This window comes from Gossypium hirsutum, chromosome D06 (genome assembly GCF_007990345.1).
Source record: "Gossypium hirsutum isolate 1008001.06 chromosome D06, Gossypium_hirsutum_v2.1, whole genome shotgun sequence".
NCBI classification, from domain to species: Eukaryota; Viridiplantae; Streptophyta; class Magnoliopsida; order Malvales; family Malvaceae; genus Gossypium; species Gossypium hirsutum.
Genome location: NC_053442.1, coordinates 14820917 through 14848786, shown reverse-complemented (window position 1 = coordinate 14848786; position 27870 = coordinate 14820917). Strand labels below are relative to the sequence as shown.

General features: G+C 35.1%; 4 protein-coding genes across 6 annotated transcripts; 1 reads left to right on the top strand and 3 right to left on the bottom strand.

Moving 5' to 3' along the window:
* The first annotated feature begins 214 nt into the window (after positions 1-214).
* LOC107901051 (protein LAZ1 homolog 2) lies at positions 215-2916 on the top strand. Of its 2 annotated transcripts, XM_041095797.1 has the most exons (9): positions 215-314; positions 518-678; positions 877-933; positions 1215-1323; positions 1433-1641; positions 1727-1815; positions 1900-2149; positions 2277-2516; positions 2606-2916. In XM_041095797.1, exons 2-9 carry the CDS (start codon positions 520-522, stop codon positions 2675-2677), a joined length of 1185 nt encoding a protein of 394 aa, XP_040951731.1. In that variant the 5' UTR covers positions 215-314; positions 518-519; the 3' UTR covers positions 2678-2916. The 2 variants fall into 2 exon arrangements, with proteins under 2 accessions (XP_040951731.1, XP_016682380.1); XM_016826891.2 differs by lacking the exon at positions 215-314 and having other exon boundaries at positions 371-678.
* A 97-nt stretch (positions 2917-3013) lies between these two features.
* Positions 3014-8947, bottom strand: LOC107901050 (uncharacterized). Of its 2 annotated transcripts, XM_016826889.2 has the most exons (13): positions 8387-8947; positions 7848-8000; positions 7547-7759; positions 7330-7419; positions 7028-7144; positions 6675-6944; positions 6360-6516; positions 6069-6146; positions 5191-5291; positions 4592-4762; positions 3997-4071; positions 3651-3758; positions 3014-3564 (listed from the first exon to the last, which is right to left on the bottom strand). In XM_016826889.2, the coding sequence occupies exons 1-13, from the start codon at positions 8774-8776 to the stop codon at positions 3223-3225; spliced, it is 2265 nt and encodes a 754-aa protein (XP_016682378.2). In that variant the 5' UTR covers positions 8777-8947; the 3' UTR covers positions 3014-3222. The 2 variants fall into 2 exon arrangements, with proteins under 2 accessions (XP_016682378.2, XP_016682379.2); XM_016826890.2 differs by lacking the exon at positions 6069-6146.
* A 647-nt stretch (positions 8948-9594) lies between these two features.
* On the bottom strand, positions 9595-12636 carry LOC107901052 (protein trichome birefringence-like 16). Its single transcript, XM_041095796.1, has 2 exons — positions 11304-12636; positions 9595-10981 (listed from the first exon to the last, which is right to left on the bottom strand). The coding sequence occupies exons 1-2, from the start codon at positions 11573-11575 to the stop codon at positions 10153-10155; spliced, it is 1101 nt and encodes a 366-aa protein (XP_040951730.1). The 5' UTR covers positions 11576-12636; the 3' UTR covers positions 9595-10152.
* Positions 12637-15691: 3055 nt separating this feature from the next.
* Positions 15692-27624, bottom strand: LOC107899946 (uncharacterized). The gene is made up of 7 exons (XM_041095554.1): positions 27443-27624; positions 17777-18098; positions 17529-17623; positions 17118-17253; positions 16886-17040; positions 16669-16750; positions 15692-16572 (listed from the first exon to the last, which is right to left on the bottom strand). The coding sequence occupies exons 1-7, from the start codon at positions 27622-27624 to the stop codon at positions 16450-16452; spliced, it is 1095 nt and encodes a 364-aa protein (XP_040951488.1). The 3' UTR covers positions 15692-16449.
* Between the last annotated feature and the right edge of the window lie 246 nt (positions 27625-27870).

The following is a 27870-nucleotide window of genomic DNA, read 5'->3' as shown; positions in this document are numbered from 1 at the left end:
GATAAAAATAAAATAAAATAATTAGTTATTATTTTATAAATTTTAAATAAATTAAATAGCAATATAACTTTCAATGTTGAATCGAATATCATTCTCGAATTAGATAATTTCAAAATTCTTACCCCACAACCCTTACGGAAAATAAAATGCATTAATTTGAAAATTGAAGTCAAAATGAGTCGTTTCAAAGAAGAAAAAAGGGAAAGTAGTTGAGTAAAAATATAAATTTGGAGAACTTGAACCGTAGGTGTCATAGAATAAAGGACTCTACCTCTGAAGTAACTTTTACGTGGCAGCATGGCGGGCAAAGATACGTAAGTCCCATCTCTCAACTCTAAACTCACACTGCCAAGCCAATCCCATAGTTATCTTCTAATTCATCTCCACTTTCAACCTACGATTTTTAAAAAAATTCCTTTCCAACTTGCATGTGTTTTTGTTTTTCAGGTTTTAGGTTTTTAAGATGATGAGTTTGTAATTTAAATCTTCAAGTAATTAATAAGGTTGTATTGTACAGGAATGGCAGGCTGCAGCAGCCATGTCGTTTCAGCCTATGAAGACGCGTATACTTATCTTCACCATCCGGCAGTTATCATAGGAGGATTGTTTGCACTTGTAGCTCTCATTCTCTCCCTTTTTCTCATTCTTCAGCATCTCAGATTCTATACAAATCCTGCTGTTAGTATTTCATTTCCCATTTCCAAACTCTGCATTGTTTTATTTCCAGTTTCTGATTGTTTTGTGAGGATTCACTTTTGTATGTGTTAATACCAACGAAACTATATAAAAGGGATGCGAATTTTTACTTGCCTTTCTTAACTCTGAAGCTAATTCTATGGCTAATTGTTGATTGTTATTAATTGGTCAATTTCCCAGGAACAAAAATGGATTGTTTCTATTGTGTTCATGGTTCCTGTCTACGCTACTGAGTCAGTAAGTTTCCCATCTCTTTTCTATTTGCCTTTTTTAGAATGCTTATCTATCCTGTAATTACCAATTAAGTCTGGGACCAAAAAGAATCTATCCTCACCTCAAATTAAAGTATATTCAGTACCATATTTGACATGGATACGAGATATAATTCTTTGAACATATAGAAAATTTTACACACCTAACTTGAGTATCGCCCCTTTCAAGTGCAAGGTAATTGAGAACTTTAAATCTTTCCTCCTAATTCCTTACTAGGAGGCAATGTGTTTCTTTGACATGCACAGGTTATATCATTGTGGAACCCAAGATTTTCTCTTGCCTGTGACATTTTGAGAAGTTGCTATGAAGCCTTTGCCTTATATTCTTTCGGAAGATATTTGATTGCTTGTATAGGTAAGTAGGTAAGCAACATCTTCATGACTTGTCTTGATTACGAAAGCTTTGCTATCAGCTTAATTAAGGTGAAAACACGCTTCATTCAGCGTAAGACAATTTTCACCAGGTGGTGAAACAAGAGTTATTCAGCTTCTCGAAAATGAATCTAGAAAACGGCTAGGTAAGCTATTGCTAGAAAGAGGAGAAGGAGAAGGAGGAGGAGAAGAAGAAGAAGAAGAAGAGATACATCAAAAGTCGTTCTGCAACTTCTTCTTCCGTCCATATCTCCTTGGGAAAGACTTGCTTACAATAGAAAAATTCGGTCTCGTTCAATATGTAAGGCGTAACAATTTAATATGACTTTCGTTTGATTTTGTTTGTGATGATTTCCTTGAATTTGACATCTGCTGGTAAACTTCAGATGATTCTGAAGACACTGTGCGCGTTCTTAGCACTTTTGTTGGAGGTCTTTGGTGTTTATGGTGATGGGGAATTCAAATGGTACTATGGGTATGTATGATGGTTTTTTGTGCAATCCCTTGTATGCTTTCATATAAAGCCTAATAAAGTTGGCTCTTATCTGCTCTCTTGCAGGTACCCATACATAACAGTAGTTATGAATTTCAGTCAAATGTGGGCACTATATTGCCTTGTGCATTTCTACAATGCAACTCATGAAAGGCTTCGACCTATAAAGCCACTGGCAAAATTTATCAGTTTCAAAGCTATTGTGTTTGCCACTTGGTGGCAAGGAGTAGGCATTGCTCTGCTCTGTGCATATGGGGTTCTGCCCAAACATGGGAAAATGCAGACTGCATTGCAAGACTTTTTTATTTGTATAGAAGTAAGTTGTGCCTGATAAACATCTCTGTTCGGACTTTGGGCATATTCTAATTTTTCGGTCGATGGATAATCTCTATTTTGGAAATTAATCTTTTTCACTCCATAAATATTGTGTATGTGGTTGGCAGATGGCAATTGCAGCCGTTGCTCATGTATTTGTCTTCTCTGCGGAACCTTATCATTTTCTCCCAGTTTCAGAGAACAGAAAGGGAATGATCAGCGCTGAAACAACCAAAGCAACATTGAAGGTAGAGCAAAGCAATGAGGAAAAACCAGCCATGGTAGAAAAAACAGAAACTCAGGTGGAGGCACCTGGAACAAGCATCAAAGAGAGTGTCCAAGACATAGTTGTTGAAGGTGGTCACCGGGTAAGTCAGTCGTGTTCCTTCAATGCTGCATATTAGACTTTAAACATTTTAGAAATTTCAAACATCCATGGGAACTTCATCGTATACAGGTGCTGGAGGATGTTGTATTAACCATTAATCAAGCAATAGGACCCATGGAGAAAGGTGTAACAAAAATCTAGGAGACCTTACACAGAAAAACAGAGGCAGACAACCATCATGAAGAGTCTGAGTTGGAAGTTGAGGAACATGTTGAACAGCATCTTCTGGCTAGTGAAAGTCATTCTGAGCTCCATGTCTAAGGATTGCTACTTAAGTTTAGTTATACAAATTGCATGTATCATGTTTTTTAAAAGTTCCGTCTGCTGTTGAACATGATATATTCTGAAATAATCCATATCACATTCGTTCTTCGAGTTCATTATATCCGGTGATGTTGCAAATGAAGAATGAATTTCGAGATTTCAAGCAAGGGATGCTAAAGACTCTGTGAATGTGTATATCGGGTGATTCAAACTAAAGTAACATAATAATTAATATCAATTTACACGTTACAAACACCAATATACAAGGCAGAACAGTCGGTTATAAACACCAATATACAAGGCATAACAGTCGTTATAAACACCAATATACAACGATTTTTCTAACATTGAAGGCAGCCCCAGAACAGCCCATGGCAGTGTTAATATAATGGCAGGTTGATCAAACTGTGGGAATGGGTTTATTACCCTTCTTGTGGGCAGCAGAGTGCGCAAAGTTGACTGCAGCCAACGCATGCTACAGCACCGCACAGTTGTGTTAATAAAATGGAACATTGATTACTCATCTTTGAACAACATCGGATGCAGCACAGGCAACAGCAATGTCTACACAGCCGACCGCAGCAATTTGAAGTTGCCTTGTTTAACATTTCGGCAACTTCAGGCAAAATTTCTTCTTCAGATCCAGGACAAATGTTTTCGGCAGTTGCAAGCAGATCACCAAAGCCTACTGTAAGGATTTGAAGCAATATCTTTTTGGGCTCTGCCGAATCCAAAAGTTTGCATGCGTCTCCTTTCTTTGGTACCTGTACTCGGAGAACCCCAAGCTTCTTCATAAGAGTGAAGAAAGATATGATGCGGTGGTATCCTATTACTACATACAAAAGCATACCTTTCGAGCTTCGGTAGTATCTGTATCTCTTTCAATTTTACCTTTTTCAAGTAAAATCATACGGGTATATTCGGAGATGTTGCAAGTCCTTAAGCTCAACTTTGCAACCTGCCATGCACAAACCAAAAGCATCAGCAACATTTATTACTATAGGAGGAAAAAGGGTCTACCTAGGGTGGCCACCGAGCAAGCTTAGGATTTGGGAAATCTATAGTCAGATTAATGTGTGGGGCAAAAGGCTATTCTGCTTGAAAGGACTGGTTAGCCCAACTATTGCAATGCTAGCATTTAAATTAAAGTGGTTGTTTTGATCCAATGGAAATGTCAAGAATATTGAGAAACAAACCTTCTCCTCAAGTTGTTTATTTTCTGAAAACCATGCCTGCGCTGTGAGTAGATCAATCTGCTGCCTTGCTGAAATCTATAAGAGGAAAATTTAAGTATATAAAATACTGCAGGAGCAAATCAACGGAAGCATACAGGCAATAACGTTTAAAGTTGCACAATAATTATGAAAAGTAGCAGTTAGTGTAAAAATTGCAATGAGAATGTCAAACATAACCAGAAAGAAAAAAGATACAAACCCCAGAGATAAGAACAACTTGTTGGAACGAGATAGAACGTTAGGAGGTCTGTAATACACAATGTAATCAACTAAAAAAATCTTACCCTCACAAAGAAAGGTAAAATTTGTGGACATGGCAATTCAAATATAAACAAGGGCCAGTTGGAAGTTCAAATATTGAATGCAATGGAATAGGTCTCATTTTAACAACAGGTAGAATTTCTACTTGATAAAAATTACACAAAATTAGCATGGAACTGACAAGATACATCAACCCCTGCCCCCTAAAGAAAACGAAAAGACTAAAGAGCATTCCCTAGATTATAGTACAGCAAAACATAATTAAAAGGAACAAGCTGAGTAGTAGGCGCCTTACTTTGTCAAGAGATATGTTCATAGCCTTTTCTATCTTCAAGTCAATAATAACATGACTCAAATCTCCTAAGATGCCTTTAGCTTTAAGAGTGTCAGGAAAACTGCCTTGGCACCTCCCGCATATTGTCAATGGACTTTCAGATGAAAGGTCTGGAATACATGAAGAGTACACCTATCCAGGACATTATAGAAGAAACACGCGTCATGTTGGTTGTTGCAAATATGGATAGAATCTAAATTGCAATAATGGAAAATGATGATCGCTAACAACGTACAGAAACCGTGAATACATAAACAACATACAAGTTAAGCATGACAGAGAGTGATGGAGCAACATAATAATCATAATATACATCATTGTAAGGTGTTTGTTGTGATATTCAGGCAACTTATTGGACATGGGGATAGGGACGTGACCCTTAAGGACTCTCCAAATAAATGAAAAACCTTAGTAAAATTTTTTTTTATCGTACTTATATTGGACGCATACCCATTTTGGATAGGCCCAGATCCGAGCAACATAGATTGAGAATGGTAGATATGAGGAAAATAAAATGTCATAGATGAAAGAAACTTATAAAGGCATTGTGACACACATACCTCTATTTGCTCATGATCATCGAATGCATCAATGGTTATATTTGCAAGAACAGTAGATAAACCTTTACTGAATAGTTTTTGCATCTGAGAGTCAATTGTATCTGACAAAAGAAAAAAAGGAAGAAAATATTAGTAAGTTTAATGATATATGACACAAGCTTTCAGATATTGTACAAGTAGCTTAAGTTCAACATCATATTCAAGATACAATTTGGGCGATTGAAATAGGTTAAAGAACTTGTAAGGAGACTGTCTAAGCAAGAAGAAACTGAAGCGGACAACCATGATTTTAAGCAACAACAGGTAGACAAGGAGACACTCATAAGTCATAATACTACGAAGAACAGAGTTTAAAGCTTCTGAAACACTGTTTCTGTGGAAGTTAGAGAACTACGTAAGTTAAGAGAGCAAGAAAAAAGCTGACTACTATGCTCTCGTAAGCAACATCACTGAACCACTTACAGCATATTTACGCATAACTAAGACTTGACTCAAGCTTTCGTAAAAGAAGGGGGGACTTGACTCAACCCAAAGCACAACCATTCAAGGTTCCAATTTAACCTTAGACCCTCATACGAAATCCAAATTCTAGGTTAGGGATTGGCACTTGGAAACAGCTTTTCTAAACCTTTTTCTACACTTTTCCTAGGTGCAGCAAGTATGTTTCCAACATTAAGGGGAAATCAAATAACTTATTTAAATAAAAAAGAAAATAGAAAGAACGTTCATCTATATAGATCATGGAAATTATCTATAAAAGAATTCCCTAAAGGAAAGATAGTTCAAAATAATCTCTAGCAATCTATGCACAATAATTTCCTTGAAGAACACAACTCTTTAGCTTGAAGTTCAAATATGAAGTCCAAGTACATACAAACCTAGATCACAAGCAGCACCATATTCCCCCCGGCTAAGCATAGCCAGGATGCGCAGGAAATGGTGATTGCAGAATTTACCTGCAATTTTCCAAACAAGTTAACTAGAATTTATTGTGTAAAGAAATTATATAAATCTGATTCAGCAATTGAGATGTATACGATCCCAAGTTACTAAGCAGACGGCTGACATTCTCACCAATGATGAGAAATAAATTCAGCGAATTTAAAGGCAAATTAATACTATGCTAATAGCTGAAAATATTGGAGACCCAAACAACTGAAATTATTTACCTATGCCCAAAGTATGTATGCGTGGGCATAATGACCCTCCATTTTTCATACGCTTATCCATCCACTCACAAATTTTTCTCTCATCTTCAACAGTCCCATCTGTAACAAGAAAAACCATAGGAATTGAACCAGGTGTGCTTGATAGCATCTCAACTGCCTGACAAAAATAAGCAAAAGGTAATAATCATGAGAAAGAATAATATCTTAAACTATCTTCTTAGGAACCAAAACAAAAATGAAATCATTTTCTATTCTCTTGAATAAATACAGAAAACGTGGGAAGTGCAATAAAAAACAAAGGAAATGTGTCAACACCTTCTGAAGTGGAATAAGCATATTTGTACCGTTCCCCTCACTATGTTCCTTGGACATCCATTCAGAGGCCTTTTCAATTGATTCCTCGGAAGCCAACACCATGGACGTGCAATATAGGAAAGTCTCATCACTAAAAGCTATAATGTTAAATGAATCTTCAGGACTGAGCTTAAAAAGGGCTGTGTTTATTGCATTCTTGGTACTCTCAAGCGACCTCCCTCGCATGCTGCTACTTATATCAACAACAAATATGACCTCCTTTCTGAACACCTATAAATCCAATAGGTTGAAGATAGATACCAAAAAGAAGAACCAAATTAGAAACCAAGGCAAGAAACAAATGCTAGACCAACCTTCTTCCCTTGCTGACTTCCTGGGAAAAGACAAATACAGAACATGTCCCTTTGATCAATATCATATAAAGATGGAGACTGCAAAAGGGCACCTCCAAATATGTTACCGGAAGACACCTATAAAGGATGTAGACAAGATGTGATCATAAGTATCTTGATCATAACAATTTGAGGTATTTCTAATAAAAGTATCGACAAAACCCTGTTTTAATTAAGATCTTAGGTAAATACATGTTTCATGAAACTGTCATTTTGTAGTTCTAAAGAAAAGATAATATAGCAACAAGTTTTCAAAATCTTACACCATACGAGAAACTCAAGTCAGTATGGGACCATGTCATAACATTTGCTTCATATAAGAGACCAATATGCCCTCCATTTCGTTTTGATTCCTGAAAATTTGAAGGGGTGAAATGAACAATGAGAAGAATGAAAACAAGGAACGAAGTAATATCATCAGTAAGTCAAAAGAAAGAAAAATCAAAACACAAGTTTAATGGTCCTAAATCAAATATGCACCTGAAAAGGATGACTCACTGCCTGGTACACGATTCCACTTGCAATACCAGAGTTCACATTCAATTGTATCCTCTCTTTCTTTGGGATTTGCCTTATAGCAGGAGTAACAAATTCAGGAAAATTGAAGGGCACAGTCAAAGTGAACTTACCGTCATTATATGACAATTTCTGAGACCAGTGAAGCTTCATTGAAATATAAGTACCCCCATCGATCTGGAGATATAAAACAAACATCCATTAAAAACAATAGATTTAAAAGAAAATTGAGTAAATTCATTACAACTTTGAGACATTGGTGTACCTTTGGTATTGTTAATGTAAATATATGAGGCTTCAAAAACTGTCCATCTTCTGGTCTGGCTATATTCTGAATACCTTTACTTTCTTCTACTCCAATCAGTTCTGTAGAATATGATTTTGTAGGAAGATCAATCTCAACACCTAGAATTGAACCCTGTTAGCCAAATAATTTATTATTGCTTGACAACCATTAAATTATTAAAAATATATATGTTTCTCGTGTTGAAAGAACACACATCAAGAGGCCAACATGATAGAAAAGCAACATCAAAATCATTTCTTTCCCTTCAAAATGGCTGCAGAACAACCCTTTTACAGCTTTGTAGTTTGTTTTTAAAGTTGTTCTTGTTTCCCTTAATTCTTAGTTGAAGTTTACAGCTTTGTAGTTTTCCAATTATCAAATTATTAAAAAAAGAAAAAGAAACAACAACAGTGTACATTTAGAATCAAATAGCAAACAGAACTTCTTGGGTGAAAAGGGATGATTTTAAGCTAAGATAAACGCTAAAACAATGCTAAAAAGCTTTGAAAAGAACTCACCTCGTCACCCATGGGGACAGCAATGCGACAATCACAGGAACGGCTACGCATAACGCAATGAACCCTCCACATCCCAGAAACTTGAACAAAAGCTGAATCGCCATAACAATCAACGTCGAGATTGACCCCGTTCATCTGTAGAGGAATCAATGCGGGTGGATCAAGCCTTCCATGCACGTGAGGCTGGTAACTTGGAATATCCGGGTTGTCGACAATCCTCGGGTCGGATATAACCGCATACACCATCGGAGCCGATGGCAAGTAAAAATGCATTGACCGCTCCATTAGTGGTAGCGGCTTCGGAGGCTGTACCGCTCTGTCTTTCCCCATGTATATCCGTTTCCCTAGCTTTAGCCCGTCCTCCACCGCCCTTGCAAAATCTTCCGCCATTGCCGACGTCAAGTTTAAACAAAAATCTCTCTTGATATATATATTTACTTTTTTTTTCCTTCTTATTTACGTGAGAAAACGAAAGAGATTATTATTTAGACAGTACGGAACGGAGAAAATAATTTTGTAGGGATCTGGGATCATACTCGGATGATCGGGTTCTTGGAATTGGCGTGACCACCTTATTCGTATTGGTTTAGATTTTTTACGGGTTGTTTCTAATACGGTAAAATACGTTATAACTCCCTATACTTTTTCAAATTTTAAGAATTTAGTCCCTTATTTTTTTCAGACTTCAAAAGTAATTGTGACATTATTAACACTGACTCATTCAAGATTTAAATAATAATAAACATTATTAAAAATTTATAGAAAGCTTCGACTGCTATATCTTTTCTTTATTGTGATTTTTGGCCTGAACTTTGTATTCATCCTCTTTATCGAATCATATATTATATATCGAGATGGATTGATTTTTGATTCAACCAATCAATCTATTCCGATATCAATAAATATTAGTTACATTATAATAATAAAAAAATGCAAGCAAGTGATTTTGGAAAAATATCATAATTAATTTATATTATTTTGTAAGAATATGAAATGTACTTGAATCATATTTATTGAATTCATTGTTTTAAAATATTTTTAATAATTGTTTAAGTTATAAACGAATAAAACCGAATCAATTTCATTGAAATTAAACAAAAATCAAACTATGGTTTGTATATCAGTATTGAAATTAAACAAAAATCAAACTATGGTTTGTATATCAGTTGTTATTTTGGTTATAAGCAACTACCAACGACTCGATGGGTAAAAAGTCTACTAAACTAATTATAATTAAAAGAAAGGAGATTTCATACAATTAATCCTCCAACAGAATATGAAAGAAAAAGGAATGCTTCAATTCTCTCTCAATATTTGGGCTACCATTAAGCATCTACCGCCAGTCAAATATCTAAGAACACCACCTCTGCGCCTTACAGACACGACAAACTCTGCTTGATGGCAACTAATACACGGGTGTAATTGCTGCGGTCATCTCTCCAATACCCAACTCTATATCACCTTTTTTTAGTCTTATTTTTTCTATCCCATGTAAGCTTTTTGTCTTCCTCAGAGACTGTACAGTACCTAATGTCAGGCTAAATTTTACTCCAATACAAAAATTCTAGAAACTAAATCTATAAATACATGAACCACCAAAATTAGGGGTTCTATATCACAAAAATGAGCCGAGGAAGCCTTTTTATGGGAGATGTGATTGAAGGACGCCGTCAAAAGTAATGCCCATTTGAAGATAGGAATAGGCAACACTTTCATGTCTCAGGTCATGCTGCAAAAATTCTTCATTCGTTAACAGTTATTTATGACTAAATTTGTGCAAAAAGGATTTCATTCCATGTGTCCGGAACACCAGGCAAACACCAATGCAAGCAGTCTTGGACTCCTGGCGATGATGTAATACAGATCCGAGATATGTGACCCTCGTCTCTCACCTGAGACAAAGCAGTTATGTCCAGAAGTTTAACCCCTGTCCATCTTACAGCACTGACAGCAGCATGATCACTAGACCCTTCTTGTAATACTTCTTTACCTATAGACATAGGTTTGGTATTGTTACAACTCCCTCCTGTGTTCCAATCTCCATTTACGAAGTGCCTAGGGGAGATGCTCCGATAAAAGGCCTTCAGATGAGGATGCTTTGGGACCTGAGAGTCTAGCCATTTAACAGTGTTATGGATTGTGAAATTCTTGGCTCTCCCCATATTTGCTATCTTCTTGTTGGTGTTGGGTGCACCCCCAACATACATAACCCACCTGTTAGCCCTGAGTTTCCCTCGATTCCAATGATGCCCCGTGTTCAGAACCAAGACATCAATTTTGTGCAGAAACTGGCGCAAAAATGATGGAGGTCGATCAAGATGCATTGCATATTCTGTTTGCGGGTCCTTGACATCAAGAGGTTCCAATTCACAGAGGCCTGAAGACCAATAGTACAGGACAGTAATATTGGTGCTGAGAAATCGATATGCCCAACCATTAGGACGTGTACTGCCTGGAGGTAGGACAAGTCCATATTCATTGCCCACATCTAGGACATCTGACCTATCCTTACCAGCTGTGATCATGCACATTAGAGACTGGAATTGCTGCCTACCTAATGAATCTCCAACAAAAGCTAAAGTTTTGTCTTGCATCCTGTAATTGCATCAGAAGAATTCGTAAATGGTCTAACCATTATTGGTTATGTTTAAACAAGTAATTAGAGCAACCAATCAAAGGTCATATAAACTCTGACCAAGTAAAACAACTTCTGGAAAGAGAAGAGAATGTATCTATAAGGGGAACGCCAAAAGGCCCAATCCATGAAACCTAAGTCTTAGAACTTCAGAACAGGCAAATATCAGTCCTTCACTTCTTTTGATAGGTTGAGTTGGAAGCACCAAGTGAAGAGTTATAACTTATAACCATGTTCAAACAGAAAAAAATGGAAAATATTCATAGACAATGATATAAATACCGTTTTAAGAACTTTGGCCCTTCAAATTCTTCCATTTCACAGCCTTTTGGTTGCCATCTTAGCTTTTCAAATGCAAAATCTTGACGCTGCATCAAACTACAAGCCCACATTGGTGCTAGCGATTGTTTACAACCAAACCCAGAATACAAAGGCCGTCTATCATCTACAACCCATTTTCCTTTAGCATAATTACAAACTGGAGCAAGGATCAAATAATATGAAAGTCTGTAAATAGTAATATTATCACAATATGGACCTAACGGATCTAACATCTAAATGTTCAAAGAAAGAGAGGGAGCATAAGAATAATAACCACAGGCAACTTTTCGACTACTATTGACTATGAACTATATTACCCTGTACTAATCATTTTCCCTAGAGAACTTGCGTCCAACACACATTCAGACATGGGTATGGGGGTATGATTAAATATACGAAAAACTTACAAAAAAATTACCATTGTCCAGTACTCACCCTGAATCTGGATAACATAGACAAGGAATATAAAGGAAAATAGAAATTGTTTCAATAGTGGATGATATTACAGCCATGTAAATAGCATACCAAACCTATGTGTGAGGTTGGGAAAAAAAGTACTGAAAACAAAACGAATAACTCTTGGCTAAGATTTATAACCTTAGCTTTAAAAACCAGCAGAATTTTATCTTTACCATTTCCATAAAGTGAACTCATACAGGAATATGAAGCGGAAAACATGAACAATTCATATGCTCTAATAATCATTGATGACTTCACAACAAGACAGATAAGAAGCAGGAACGCAATCGATCTCCCATGCCAATGAAAATGCTTCATCTAAACATGTAAGTGTTGACATTAGTCATTCTAAGCCTCAGATTTCAGCTTGCAGCTAAAAAATTATGACCATGAATCGAGGAGAATATTGGTGATGCTCAACAAAAATGATTGAGCATAACAGTTACTATAAAATAATACCCACTGCAATATTAACAAATTTGATAAAGTAGATTACCTTTTTTCTGAATTTGGATAGTTTCAAAGTCTGAAGAACTTTTGGCAGTATCAATAGAAAGTGTCTTATCCAAATGATCTTCATCTTCGTTATGTATAACTTTCCTCTGTGTCAACATAGAAATATCTTCTCTGACATGTCTTTTGGGTTCTAATGGCACTCTTTTAATATCTGCACCAGATATTATGAGGAAGGAAAGCTATCGTGAGCATGTAAGTAGAAGTACTCTTCCCCATAAATGTTTTGTCAAATATATCTATTTCATAGAAGATTGGGAGAGACCTAAAGAGAGTTGTAAGAATTTGATTATTGGGTGGTAGTGAGGAAGTAAATACTGGACTTCTGTCACATGTCCACATAATAATAGTTGCAGCCATAAAAATAATGGCAATGAGAGACTGTTAGGATCGTCCCGAATAAGCAACGAACAAGTAAAAATAGTAGAAGAAATTGAGAAGATGAACACACAAATTTAACGTGGAAAAACCCCTCAAAAGAGGATAAAAAACCACGGGCAAAGATAATTTTACTATAATGGCAAAAGAATGAAGAGTACAAAAGATGGAGATAAAAACTAAACCCCGAAAACCCGAAAAACAAAGAACCCTCAAACGTAAACACAAAATTCTCTGAATGTGTTATGAGTTCTAATCTAATGGGTGTCTCTTAATTCTAAGATTGTAAAGAAGCCTATTTATAGGCTAAATTAGTAAGTCAAATAAACTATACTAATAAATGCTAAATATATTATACTAATAAATACTAAATCTTCTAGAAAGAAAATATATTTTTGTTTAACTTGACTTGCAAGCAATCTCTTAGAATTTGGGTCACACAATTCTAACAATCTCCACCTTGACACGAATTCTTTCAATGCCATCTTTGTCAAAACCCGCCACGGGCCTATCTTGAACTATGCAGGGAATTAACTGAGTCGAATCTATGCTTAGAAGCTGGAAGACTTCTAGCCTTCGACTTGTGCACTGCCAAATCAAAACTAACCCGGGTCTGATTTTCACGAATACAGTGCCCTAACTTTTCAAAACCTGCATCCAAAAGAGAACCTCTCTTCAACGAAACGGTCATACCTTTTTCCCTCCTATGACCAAGTTGCCTCCGCTTCAAATGAGTTGACTTTGACTCCGTAACGGACGAGGAACATCCGATTTCACCGGTCACTGTAGAACCTTCCAGAATATAAAGACTGCCGGTTCTTTTACCTTTTAACAAAACGAGAGCTCCACGAGATACTTTAATGTCGCTCGACTCGATGTTGATTCTGCATCCTTTCAAGTCTAAAATACTCAAGGAGATGAGATTCTTTCGTAAATCAGGTACATACCTGACATCTGAGAGTGTCCTAATCGTCCCATCGTGTATCCTAATTTTAACAGTACCAATACCGATTATTTTACTAGATGAATCGTTTCCCATGTGCACAACTCCACCTTCAACTGAACTGTATGTGGAGAACCATTCTCTATTGGGACACATGTGGAAAGAACATCCTGAATCTAGGATCCACTCAGACGTAAGCTTGGAGTTATCGCTCGTTGACACTAATAAGAAATCATCACCGCCTTCATCGACCAAATTAGCACCAGCTACATCTTTCTCGTTACTCTCAGCAGCTCTTTTATTTCGCAGTTTATAACAATCTGCTTTGACGTGACCTAACTTTTTGCAATAGCGACACCTTTTGTCTCGTTTCTTTGATGCTACCAAAACGGAAGCTTGTCTATCTGCTTTTCTATTCAAATCAAACTCATTGTCGAGTTTGTCTCTACTCAACAAATGACCCTTCACATCTTCGAACGAGAGTTTGTCTCTGCCATAAATCAGGGTCTCCCTGAAAGACTTGTATGAAGAGGGTAAAGAGCACAATAATAGCATAGCTTGATCTTCATCGTCAATATGAACCTCAACGTTCTTTAAATCATTTAAAAGAGTAATGAATTGACTGATGTGATCTTTAAGAAGCTCACCTTCGTTCATGCGAAACGTAAATAGACGTTGTTTCAACACTAAACGGTTAGCCAGAGGCTTAGTCGCATAAAGAGTTTCTAACCTTTTCCACAAGGCGAATGAGGTCTTCTCCATCAATACCTCCTGCAATACTGTATTCGCGAGGCACAACTGGATTGCAGACAAGGCCTTTTCATCAAGCTCTTCCCATTCTGTTTGATTTAGATTCTCAGGCTTTTTCCCTGTAACAACCTTTTTCAAGCCATTTTGAACTAGAATTGCCATCATCCGAACTTGCCACAGATTGAAATTTGTCTCACCATCGAACTTCTCAATTTCAAACCTTGTTGCTGCCATCTCTGACCGGGCTGATTTATGAAAGTTAAACTAGCTCTGATACCACTTGTTAGGATCGTCCCGAATAAGCAACGAACAAGTAAAAATAGTAGAAGAAATTGAGAAGATGAACACACAAATTTAACGTGGAAAAACCCCTCAAAAGAGAATAAAAAACCACGGGTAAAGATAATTTTACTATAATGGCAAAAGAATGAAGAGTACAAAAGATGGAGATAAAAACTAAACCCCGAAAACCCGAAAAACAAAGAACCTTCAAACGTAAACACAAAATTCTCTGAATGTGTTATGAGTTCTAATCTAATGGGTGTCTCTTAATTCTAAGATTGTAAAGGAGCCTATTTATAGGCTAAATTAGTAAGTCAAATAAACTATACTAATAAATGCTAAATATATTATACTAATAAATACTAAATCTTCTAGAAAGAAAATATATTTTTATTTAACTTGACTTGCAAGCAATCTCTTAGAATTTGGGTCACACAATTCTAACAGAGACAACTCCCTACAGCTTAACATGTAGGACCCTACTTTCATCTTGTGTCTAAGGTAATGGAATAGAGCTATAATGAAATAGAAATGTAATTGAATAGAGCTGCAATGGAATAAAGCTGTAATCAGTAATTAATTGTTTGGTTGAATAGAATGGAATAGAAGTGTAATAGTATTCTTGTATTTGATTGAATGGAATGATATTGTAATAGCATAAGAAAAAAATTAAAATGACTAGAATACCCTTAGCAGAATTTTTTTTAAGTAGATGATTATTGTTATTGTTATTAAATTTTAATAAGATTATTATTAAAAATAATTTAATAAAAATAATAAATAATTTAACCATATTTTAACATAATTATTATTAAATATAATTTAATAAAAAAGTATATAATTTAATAAAATTCTTAATATAATTATTATATGAATTTACTAAAATCATAATATATAATACTATAAAAATAATATATAATCTACTTTATTATTTTCAAACTGTAATATATATTTAATGTGCTAAAATATCATTAGTGAAACAAATAATTTAATTATTCTACAATAAAAAATAAAATACTAGAAGTAATAAATAACTTGATAATTATATTTCACATCTAAATATAATATTCATATATTAACAAAAAGTTACATATGTATTTGATGTTCTAACCAAAAAATGGTTTCTCAATGCCTACATCTATCTATATTTTACAAATTAAACTCTAATACCAACTCCAACCATTTGGTTTGGGGAGTACTGGAATTTGGTAATGAACAAGGGAATATGTACAATGATCCATGTAACACGGACTTTTTGTTAAGTCATACTAGAAGACACCAATCCTAAACTCGAGAGTTCCTCAGGGGGCACAACAACAGTGTACTGAAATGCAATCTGCACTATAGGTAGTTCAGCAGAATGTCTGCAAAAGAAAAAGGAGATTAAAATATCTAAATAATATAACAGTAATACTTCACAAATTGCTATATCAACAAAAAAAGGTAGCATAACCACAAAACACTTAAAGGGAGCATGTTTCAAGCATTTAGGTGGGCCATCTGGTGCAGGCAAGAAACTAATACAATGAGAAAAAATATATAATCATAATAACATTGTATAATCTAAAAATTTACATATTACAAATCTGAGCATAATGAATATATTTTATTGAATCAAGAGAACTCAAAGAAAGTAGAATACTAAGCTATAAGATTCTATGCCAGATGAAGTCCCTGCATTCTAGAGCAAAATAGTCCAGAATGTATGTCCATCAGATTCAACAATAAAAAATACTAGTAATATTGACTGTGGCAGCCAAAGAACGAAATTGTAATGAGTAACTAATATCTGTAAAATCCAACATTATTAGCGAAATCAAAATCATAAGCATATGTTGCACAAAAATCACAACAAATGATGTGCTGAACATTTTCATATTGTGGATCTGGGAAGAAGTGACCATACTGCAAAAGGTGGGAATGAAAGAAGTGAGAAATCAAAAATTATTAGATGATATTTCCCCAGTAAGAAAATTTGAAAGTAGAAAGAGAAAAACTTACAGAATGGTCAGGCTTGAATTCAATAGATGTCCTCAATCTTAGTACGCAAGTAAAAGCATATGGCCGACTTAGCATTTGGTACCTGCAAAGTAAGATCAATAACAGCACTCAAATGGAATATCCATATAATTAACTCAAGTAGATATGAAGTATCCATATAAACATATATTTTATCATCTTTAAAAAATAATAAATTAGAGGAACTTATAGTTCTAACATGTCCTGAGGAAGTGTTGAATCATCTGTATTTGCATATAAGAACAAAGAGCCACCACTTTCTATGCTAAGAAATTTAAGAGATGCCAAATCTGTATACTCATTTGTAACAGCAAAAATGTCCACGCATACACCTGCTTGAACAGCCACAGCAGCCTGTAGCATTTGTCAATGCTACATTTCCTAATCCACATGACTAGGATAAGATAATACAAAATTCAAATGAAAGATACCAGATCTTTGTAGAAAGGTGTCTGCTCAGGAAGCAAAGCACAGTCTGCATCTTCTCTTTTACTAGCATATTGCTCACCATACCTTCTTGTATTTAGTTGCCCAGGTCGATAATGATTGCAAAATCTATCATTATCCCTTAATAAAAAGTAAAATTTTAGACTCAAACATAGTGATTGCAAAATCTTTGATTTTAGAAGACTAGTACATAGTGATTGCAAAATTACATGATTTAATTAGTATAAATGAGGATAAACAACACTATTCTAAGTGAAAGGCTCAAACAACAAAGGTTATACCACATACAAACATATGCACGGTCCCTTCCTAATTCTATTCTTACAAAATAACCCTATATTATAGTTAAGAAATCGAGAACAACAAAAAAAGAAGAGAAAGAGCAAGGGGCTCACCATTGATTTGGAGGCAGATAGACGAGAAATAAATCTACAAATCTCGTGTTTGTTTGGCGAAAGAAGAGCAAATCGGAGTAGAGTGATTTGGGAGACTGCGATAGCCAAAGGGTTTATAAGAGCGAGGGCTTTTGAGAGTTCAACTAGAAATGCCGTCGATTAAAGAATCAAAGGCACTTACTGTAAATAAGGAGGTTCAACTAGAAGGAAGATGAAGATGAAGATGGCGATAGCCAAAAAATGTTCACCTGACCTTGGATGAAGGGGAGGAATGCCGGAGTCGGAGGAAGCAAGAAATGGTTGCCGTTGAGTGTTTTGGAGGTGAGAATTTGTGAGGGTAAAATAGAGTTGATTTGGGACGGAATGGGTAAACGGTGAAGACGGGAGGGAATAGAAATCCTCAAATTTTTCTGCTTAAGGTCGGAAGGGAATACCCTATTGGAATACACCCCTAATAGGGTATTCCCTTCAACCAAACCTCTGTTTAAGTGGGAAGCAGAATAAGCTTGTACCTTCAGCCAAACATGCTGTAAGTGTATTAAGACAAAGGTACAAAGAAGGCAATAGATCCTATTATAAAATCTTGAGTTTTAGGACTAATTTACATTATTTGAGAATTTACAATTTTGAAAAATAGTATATGAAAGTTTAACTGTTCAAAAATCAAGGACTAATTTTTGGAAATTTTTACAATTTTAGTTGTAAGGACTAAATTATAAAATCTAGAAATTTTAGAAAAGGGATTGTTTTACAAAACTGTACAAAACGAGGTTTAGGACTAAAGTGAAAAATAAAAAAAATTGTTTTTGAGGAATTAAATTGTAAACTAGTAAAAATCTGGATTTCATGGACTTAATCGTAAAAAATATAAAATTAGAATATAAGGGATTGTTTTCTTCGATAATGAAGACAACTTCCCCTTCATTGCTCTAAAAGATTTTCCTTTTTGTTCTTCGACAGTGAAGACACTGAATAGAGCCTTATCAATTTAGAAAATGTCTTACAAAAAAAATTTTGGTAAGATATTTTCTTTTAAAAAGCCTTGATTTTACGCTTTTTTATTTTTGGAGAATGATTTCCTTTGGTAATTCATTTTACACCAAACAAACACCATAAAATAATGAAAATGTTTCATGAAAAATATTTTACATACAAACAAACAGACCCTAACTCACAATAACCATTTTAATTGGAGCACCGCATTTAAACAATCTCCATGAATTGTAATTTAATCTAAAATCAACAATTAAACTACTATAACCTAATTATCTATCCAATTTCCATATCTTTTAATTGAAAACAATTACTGAAAGCAAAATTGATGGTCTTGATGCACATTTAGATAAAACCAATGACTAAGAAAATATTTTTCTAAAACAAACTGAAAACGAAAGCAACAATTTCATCGAAATAATAACACAAAAAGAAATACAATCTATGTTTACTGTTTGTTGAATTCTGATCCAATATAAAATTCCAATGACCCTGATCTATTGACAAGAATGTATAGAAAGTTGAATTCAATTAAGGTAGCAACTTAGAAGAGAAATACCTGAGACGTATCAATATCTTGACAAAAGAAATTTCTACGCAAAACAATTGTCTCCAAATGTGCTTTTATTTGATAACTAATTAAAGAAAGACAGGAAAAAAGTAAAATAAAAAGGGGTGGTAGAAGTTAAAATAAGTAAATAAATATTTAAAAAAAAGACGGAAAAAATTGTTTGTGGGTCAAAGGATTAACGACATTGTCCAGTGTAAAGACATTGTATGAAAAATGAAGTTTTTCTTTGTTTGAACGAAGGTAGGAAGCTCCCATCTTCACTGCTAACTATGTATAGTTCACGGGGAGTACCTCGACCTGTAAGACTCAAAATTGAAGACTTGTAATATACCTATCTTGTTCATTAAATGAGGCACTCTCTCTTCGTGAATCGTGCAAAACTCTTAATAGAAGCGAGGGATGAAACCTCAACTTGAAAACAATACATTCCATTGAGAGGATCGAATGGTACTTCAAAAACTTCTCCCGAAAGAATCGATCCCCTTAACAAAATCTACTTGTTTCTAACATGTGCTCTAGCAGTCAGCTTTATTTCAACTTGTTCCTTGCTTTCTTCCAATAACTCGAGGTTAGCTCGTAGTATTTGCTCGTACCGTTAGGGATTGAAGTGTGAAGTTTTGGAGGAGAGTAATTTACATTTTAAATCACCAAACTTAGCTTCTATTTTAATCTAAACCATAGACATTTAATTTAATCAAATTACGTCATTAAGTTTTATTATTGATAATTTGAATCAGTTTTACTAATATTGTCAAAATTACTTAACGGAAAAGTCGAATCAACACATACACTTTTACATTTAACCTTATTGGCATTTTTTTGGCAAATATCTTATTCTCATTTTAAGTAATAAAGTAAAAAAATTTAGGATTTTTCTCAATTTTTGGATTTTGATAAACTACTTAGAAAAAAATAATCTTTCTATTTCTGACCTAATACGATATTGATAGATTTGTCGGTTGATTTCTTTTATTTTTATTTTTCTTTTTTTCAAAAATGGAGTTTATGCTAGATGTATTGCTTGAGCCATTGGAACTCTCATTATTTCATCCTACAACCCTTAAAGCGTGACAATTTTGCTTAGGGAAGGCATCTTGGACTCTTTGTCAGCACAAATTCTAGTTTATATGGCTCTATTAAATCTAATTACTACTGATTTTCTAAGTAAGAGGATGAGCTGTAATTTCAAACTTTAAGTAGTATCTTACTTCATAGTTTTCTTACGAGTTGGTTTGATGGTTTCCCTTAATTTGGGCCTAATTTTTATATTATATTAGACTATTCATTACTTCATTTTTGAGCAATTATATTCTTTTTAAATTTCTTCAAGAAAAGGAAATGACGTGATGGATGATATGTTGACAGGCTCCTCACGTTTTTCACCTATTGTAAAAGATTGAAGCCCAAATTTACAAATATTGAAATCAACACCCAAAGTGAGAGGAATTGGTGGTTTAATGATTATTTGATGTACAATTCAAAAGAGTTTGCTTGTAGATGAAACATGTGTATATTATTTTATCCTCAAAGTGCGGCAATGAAAGAACTAAATAGTAAACGTCTCTCCTTTTTTTTAATATCCTTGTTGTTTAAAATTGGCTCATTTCTTATTGTTTAAGGTTGATTTCATTGGAAATAAAAATGTCTATAGAAATATAAATTAACATTTTAACATTAGTAAAGGAGAATCATTACAATGGCTATCTCGAGCATCTCCAAGACTGGACTGAAGTTGAATATTATGGTGACAACAATGGACTTGAAAGCATTTCACCCCCTAGATTTTGTTTCTATTATGGATGTAAGGTACAAACAAAACAATGTTCAAAATTCCTTTGGGGTGTTCCTAATGCAAATAGATCGCCTAATAGTTGGTTTCACAACAACTTGTTTCAGATTGATCTTCTGAATTATGTTGGCGAAGTTCTTGAGTCATGTCAATTGTACTCAAAAGTGCAAAACGAATTAAAAGAGGAGAAGATGAAGAATGAAAACAGGTTGGATAGACTTTGAATCATAAGCGGCATTGTTGCTTTTACCTCGTTTTGGTTTTACATCATGTAAATATAAGTGATGATTTAGTTTAATACCATACTGGTGATGTTACTAACAAACTATTAGCATAATTTTCTTTTGATGTAAAGATTCAATTATGCTTTGAGTAATAAAATGTTACTTATCAAATTCTCTTGGGCGATGTTAACAAAATATGCTTCATTGGTATCTTGTGTTGTTCTTTGCCTACTAGTGATGTTATTAACAAACTACTCATGCTAGCTTGTTTGGATCTATGTTACTTTTGGTTTCATAATATCAACAATGCCATCAATAATAGGCCTGGATTTGGTCCTCTCGATTAAAAGTCATATGTTGTCAAATTAGTTGAACTTTTAGAAGCTTCTCCGCCAATGCCATCAATGGTAGGGCGACGTTATTGTCTAAGAGGTATTTACTTTTCCTTTTTTTTTCCCTTGTTCTACACCTACCATTATTGCACCATGAATCATGGAAATTTTTATTGTTTGAATGAAGTAACTAACCGACCATTGGTGCAATATTTTCTATTGGGAATTATCCATATTTATGGAAAATCAAAGATATGTGTATCAAATAATGGAAAGTCAAAGATATGGGTATCAAATATTGGAAAGTCAAAGATACGGGTATCAAATATTGGAAAGTCAAATATATGGGTATCGAGATATTGGCATAATAAAATCTGAGATATTTGCAATATATGGTCCCTAAATTGTAAAGTGACTTTGCAAGTTGATCCCTGAACCTCAACTATAAATAGGCATAACCATCTCTCATTCTGTATCTCAAACTTGTCATCCTCTACTTAAGGCATTGTTTTCTCTCTCTCTCTTTGTAAATTCTCACTTGTATTTTGGAGTGAAATATATTTGGTAGTACCCGAGGACGTAGGCAAAATTTGCTGAACCTCGTTAAATTCTTGTGTTTTTTATTGTATTATTCTACATGAATTGTGTGTGTGATTGTAGTGATTTATTGTGCTATTAAATTACGATTGAGGGATATTCTGGCTAGGAAAGACCTGGTACTTAAGCGATCCTTGTGATCCACCTCTCTTTCCTGGGAATTGAACTTAGTGTGATTTTTTAGTACAATAATTTTACTCTTTTACACGCTTCCGCACAACAATTGGTATCAGAGCTAGATTCGTACTTGGGGAATACGATCGTTCACGGCACTGTTCACGTACTGTAGTTGGGATTGAGGAGAAAAAAATGGAAAATTCATCGTCAAAGACTACTGTGACCAATGCGAAATTTGAAGTAGAGAAATTTGATGGTACTAATAATTTTGGTATGTGGCAATGTGAGATCCTGGATGTCTTATGTCAGCAAGAGCTGGATATAGCCCTTGAAGAAAAACCTGACAAGATGGATGACAAGGAGTGGGCCAAGATCAATAGACAGGCATGTGGAACAATTCGCCTATGTTTGGCCAAAGAGTAGAAGTACTCTGTCATGAGGGAGACATCAGCGAAGAAGTTATGGGATACACTGGAAGAAAAGTTTCTAACAAAAAGTATTGAAAATAGGCTTTCTATGAAAAAGAAACTTTATCGATTCATGTATGCACCCGGTATGTCGATGAATGACCATGTGAACTCATTCAATAAAATTTTAGCAGACTTGCTAAATTTGGATGAGAAATTTGAAGATGAAGACAAGGCATTACTGTTGTTGAATTCCCTTCCTGATGAATATGATCATCTTACCACCACATTGCTTCATGGGAAGGATACAATCACATTTGATGCAGTCTGTAGTGCGTTGTATAGATCTGAGACTCGAAAGAAAGATAAAAAAGATCACAGAGATACAACTACAGAAGTCTTAACAGTAAGAAGTCGTTCGCGCAGCAACAAATCTGGTAGAAGGAGTAAGTCCAAAGGGAGACCTGCCAAAGATGAATGTGCTTTTTGTCGTGAGAAAGGGCATTGGAAAAAGAATTGTCCTAAGTTACAAAAGGGTAAAGCTATTTCTGATGCATGTGTAGCGAAGCATGATGAGGAGTCAGACTTTAGCTTGGTTGGCATGGCAATGGCATGTCAAACGGATGAGTGGATTTTGGATTCAGGATGTACTTACCATATGTGTCCTAATAAGGACTGGTTTTCTAGTCTTAAAGAGCTAGAAGGTGGAATTGTTCTTATGGGAAATGATAGTGCTTGTAAGACAATGGGAGTGGGTACAGTCCAATTGAAGAATCACGACGGCTCAATCCAAGTCTTGACAGATGTTCGCTACGTACCTAGCCTGAAGAAAAATCTCATCTCATTAGGTGCCCTAGAATCTAAAGGGCTCACAATCACTTTGAGAGATGGATTACTAAAAGTAGTAGCTGGGCAACTGACGGTGATGAAAGGCACAAGAAGAAATAACTTGTATTTTTTAAATGGAAGTACAATTATTGGATCAACATCAACAGTTTCTACAAAAGATGTAGATTCAGAGGCTACCAGATTATGGCATATGCGATTGGGACATGCTGGTGAAAAAGCTTTGAAGACATTGGTGAAGCAAGGCTTATTGAAAGGTGCAAATTCTTGCAAAATGGAATTCTGTGAACATTGTGTTCTGGGCAAGCAGAAGAGGGTAAAATTTGGTCCAGCAATTCACAATACGAAAGGAATTCTGGACTACGTTCACAGTGATGTGTGGGGACCTACCAAAGTAGCTTCTTTGGGAGGTATGCACTATTTTGTTACTTTTGTTGATGATTATTCAAGAAAAGTATGGGTGTATCTAATGAAAAGAAAAAGTGAAGTTTTGGATGCATTTCTGAAATGGAAGAAGATGGTGGAGACTCAGACTGGTCGAAAGGTCAAACGACTTCGATCAGATAATGGTACTGAGTACAAAAACGATCCATTTCTACAAGTATGCCAAGATGAGGGCATTGTGTGACACTTCACTGTTCGGGATACACCACAGCAAAATGGGGTGGCAGAACGAATGAATCGAACTATACTGGAGAAAGTTCGATGTATGTTGTCCAATGCTGGATTGGGCAAAAAATTTTGGGCTGAGGCAGTTACATATGCGTGCCATCTAATTAACCGTTTGCCATCAGCTGCAATAAATGGAAAAACTCTTATGGAGATGTGGACTGGTAAATCTGCTACTGATTATGATTCTTTGCATGTATTTGGTTCCACTGCATATTATCATGTAAAAGAATCTAAGTTAGACCCAAGAGCAAAGAAAGCATTATTCTTGGGTATAACTGATGGAGTAAAAGGATATCGTCTCTGGTGTCCTGATACAAGGAAGATTGTTTTCAGTAGAGATGTGACTTTTGATGAATCAACCATGTTGAAGTACAAGGATTCACAAAAGGATGACAAAACCAGTAGTACTTTGCAGCAGGTGGAGCTTGAAAAGGTTAACGATGATCTAGCTAATATTGAAGGGACAAATGATGAAGAGGTTCCTACCCAAGAATCTCTACAGCAACAAGATTCAATTGCATATAGAAGGCCAAGAAGAGAGATTCGTAAGCCTGCTCGCTTTGATGATATAGTGGCCTATGCACTTCCAATTACAGATGATGATGTTCCTTCTACTTACACAGAAGTAATAAGTAACCCTGATGGTGTAAAGTGGAAGCAAGCAATGAATGAAGAAATGCAGTCTCTTCATAAAAATAAGACCTGGGAGTTAGTGACACTACCCAAGGGAAAGAAGGCAATCGGATGCAAATGGGTATATGCAAAGAAGGAAGGATTTCCTGATAAAAATGAAATTCGATACAAGGCTAGATTAGTAGCAAAGGGTTACGCTCAAAAAGAAGGAATAGACTACAATGAAGTGTTTTCTCCAGTTGTAAAGCATTCGTCTATTCGGATTTTGCTAGCCTTGGTTGCGCAATATGATCTTGAACTAGTTCAGCTTGATGTGAAGACCGCGTTTTTACACAGTGATTTGGAAGAGGAAATCTATATGACTCAGCCAAATGGATTCAAGGTTGCTGGAAAAGAAAATTGGGTTTGCAAACTGACAAAGTCGCTTTATGGATTGAAGCAATCTCCGAGGCAGTGGTACAAGCGATTTGATCAGTTCATAAAAGGGCAAAGGTACACAAGAAGTAAATTTGATCATTGCGTGTATTTTCAGAAGCTACAAGAAGGAACTTTCATATACTTGCTCTTATATGTTGATGATATGCTAATAGCATCTAAGAGCAAAGTTGAGATTGAAAGATTGAAGACTCAACTTAATCTCGAGTTTGAGATGAAAGATCTAGGAGAAGCTAAAAAGATTCTCGGCATGGAAATATGGAGAGATAGAGCTCATGATAGAGTTAGCTTGTCTCAGAAGCAGTATTTGAAAAAGGTACTACAGCAGTTTGGCATGAACGAGCAGACAAAACCTGTAAGTACCCCGTTGGCTTCTCATTTCAAGCTTTCTGCACAACTATCTCCTTCGACGAATACGGAACGAGAATACATGTTGCAAGTTCCGTATTCTAATGCAGTAGGTAGCTTGATATATGCAATGGTGTGTACAAGACCCGACAGTTCACAGGCAGTTAGTATAGTGAGCAGGTATATGCATAATCCTGGAAAAGGACATTGGCAAGTTGTGAAATGGATTCTACAGTATATTCATAAGACCATGGATATTGGATTACTGTTCAAGCAGGATACTACACTTGGTAAAGGTGTTGTTGGGTACGTTGATTCTGATTATGCCGGTGATTTGGACAAACGAAGATCAACCACTGGTTATGTGTTTACTCTTGCTGGAGGACCAATAAGTTGGAAGCCTACACTGCAGTCTACAGTTGCGTTGTCAACCACAGAAGCTGAATACATGGCTGTAACAGAGGCTGTAAAGGAAGCTATTTGGTTACAAGGTATGGTTAAAACCTTGGGATTGGTCCAGGAGCATATTAATGTGTATTGTGATAGTCAAAGTGCTATTCATTTAGCAAAGAATCAAGTCTATCATGCACGTACAAAGCATATCGATGTACGTTTCCACTTTGTGCGGGAAATTATTGATGAGGGGAAAATTCACCTTCAGAAGATTAAGACTGCAGATAATCCCGCAGATATGATGACCAAGGTGGTAACAACAATCAAGTTCAAACATTGTTTGAACTTGATCAATATTCTGCATGTTTAACAGTTGAAGAAGGCACTATCAAGTGTTGTTGACAAAGGCAGAGAGAATTGTGTGAAGATAAGATTACTCGAATCAAATCTTCAAGGTGGAGATTATTGGGAATTATCCATATTTATGGAAAATCAAAGATATGTGTATCAAATAATGGAAAGTCAAAGATATGGGTATCAAATATTGGAAAGTCAAAGATATGGGTATCAAATATTGGAAAGTCAAATATATGGGTATCGAGATATTGGCATAATAAAATCTGAGATATTTGCAATATATGGTCCCTAAATTGTAAAGTGACTTTGCAAGTTGATCCCTGAACCTCAACTATAAATAGGCATAACCATCTCTCATTCTGTATCTCAAACTTGCCATTCTCTACTTAAGGCATTGTTTTCTCTCTCTCTCTTTGTAAATTCTCACTTGTATTTTGGAGTGAAATATATTTGGTAGTGCCCGAGGACGTAGGCAAAATTTGCTGAACCTCGTTAAATTCTTGTGTTCTTTATTGTATTATTCTGCATGAATTGTGTGTGTGATTGTAGTGATTTATTGTGCTATTAAATTACGATTGAGGGATATTCTGGCTAGGAAAGACCTGGTACTTAAGCGATCCTTGTGATCCACCTCTCTTTCCTGGGAATTGAACTTAGTGTGATTTTTTAGTACAATAATTTTACTCTTTTACACGCTTCCGCACAACATTTTCCCTAGATGATCTACATTTTTTTTATTCTTGTCTCTGAAACCTTCCTTTAAAGTCTAAAGTAAAAGCTAAAAACAAGTTTAGAAAAATTAAAGATTTTATAAAACAAGCAATTTAAACAAAACATATTTGTTAACCTAAAATTCACTACTTATTGAACGCATCAACTAAAAGTTTGAATCAATTTTAATAAACAAAATAGTAATACTGAAGTTCTAAACATACAAGAAAATATGGAGCATGCATATTGCTTGGTCAAACGTCTTCAACAAGATCTTTTCATGAATTGGTAAACACTTCAAATGAATCAACTTATGTCCTTTCCTACAATAAAAACGGTGGTCATAAGTACTCAATTTATACAATAATTAAATGATGTCACAATTTAGTTTCAAAATAATTAAAATTATATACCTGTAAATACTTTTCATTACTATGAAAATGCTTGTTGTGTCCTTGTTGTCCACATATACTACAAGTAATTTTGAACCATTTTCTAGATAACTTGGACAAATTGCTTTTCTTTTCCTTCTCTACAAGTATTTCAACAATATTCTTTCTTTGTGCAGTTTGGTGTCTCCCTCTTTTAGGCTTAGAAAGGTCAAGTGGAATAATTGCATCTCCATGTTGGACAGAGCCCCATTGATCTTCACCAACAATTGGATCAATCATATAAGCATAAATTTTCAAAAATATTGCAACATTGTAACAATCATCCACATAATCTAAATATTCTCTTTTTTTAAAGATGAAAGAAATTGCATGTGAATACAGTAGTCCACTTAGATGCCATCTCCTACAAGAGCATGCTTGCTTATTCATATTGACCACCAATTAAGTTAATGTCCTCCTACCAATTTGGTATGCAATTAAAAGACTCAATTGTCAACTTGTGAAGCTTTTTTTGTATCTTAGGAC

Bases quoted from the DNA above. Each gene is read 5' to 3' on its own strand.
- LOC107901051 (XM_041095797.1), top strand. From the start codon at position 520: ATGGCAGGCTGCAGCAGCCATGTCGTTTCAGCCTATGAAGACGCGTAT. The intron at 1,324-1,432 runs GTAAGTAGGTAA...AATTTTCACCAG, and splicing joins ATATTTGATTGCTTGTATAG to GTGGTGAAACAAGAGTTATT. The intron at 1,816-1,899 runs GTATGTATGATG...GCTCTCTTGCAG, and splicing joins GAATTCAAATGGTACTATGG to GTACCCATACATAACAGTAG.
- LOC107901050 (XM_016826889.2), bottom strand. From the start codon at position 8,776: ATGGCGGAAGATTTTGCAAGGGCGGTGGAGGACGGGCTAAAGCTAGGG. The intron at 8,001-8,386 runs GTGAGTTCTTTT...TTTGGCTAACAG, and splicing joins CTGTCCCCATGGGTGACGAG to GGTTCAATTCTAGGTGTTGA. The intron at 4,072-4,591 runs GTAAGGCGCCTA...TTCCTCTTATAG, and splicing joins TGAACATATCTCTTGACAAA to ATTTCAGCAAGGCAGCAGAT.
- LOC107901052 (XM_041095796.1), bottom strand. From the start codon at position 11,575: ATGTTAGATCCGTTAGGTCCATATTGTGATAATATTACTATTTACAGA. The intron at 10,982-11,303 runs GTATTTATATCA...ATGCAATTACAG, and splicing joins GGGCCAAAGTTCTTAAAACG to GATGCAAGACAAAACTTTAG.
- LOC107899946 (XM_041095554.1), bottom strand. From the start codon at position 27,624: ATGATTGATCCAATTGTTGGTGAAGATCAATGGGGCTCTGTCCAACAT. The intron at 18,099-27,442 runs GTTCAAAATTAC...ATTTTATAATAG, and splicing joins TCCAAGTTATCTAGAAAATG to GATCTATTGCCTTCTTTGTA. The intron at 16,751-16,885 runs GTTAGAACTATA...CTTACTTTGCAG, and splicing joins TCAACACTTCCTCAGGACAT to GTACCAAATGCTAAGTCGGC.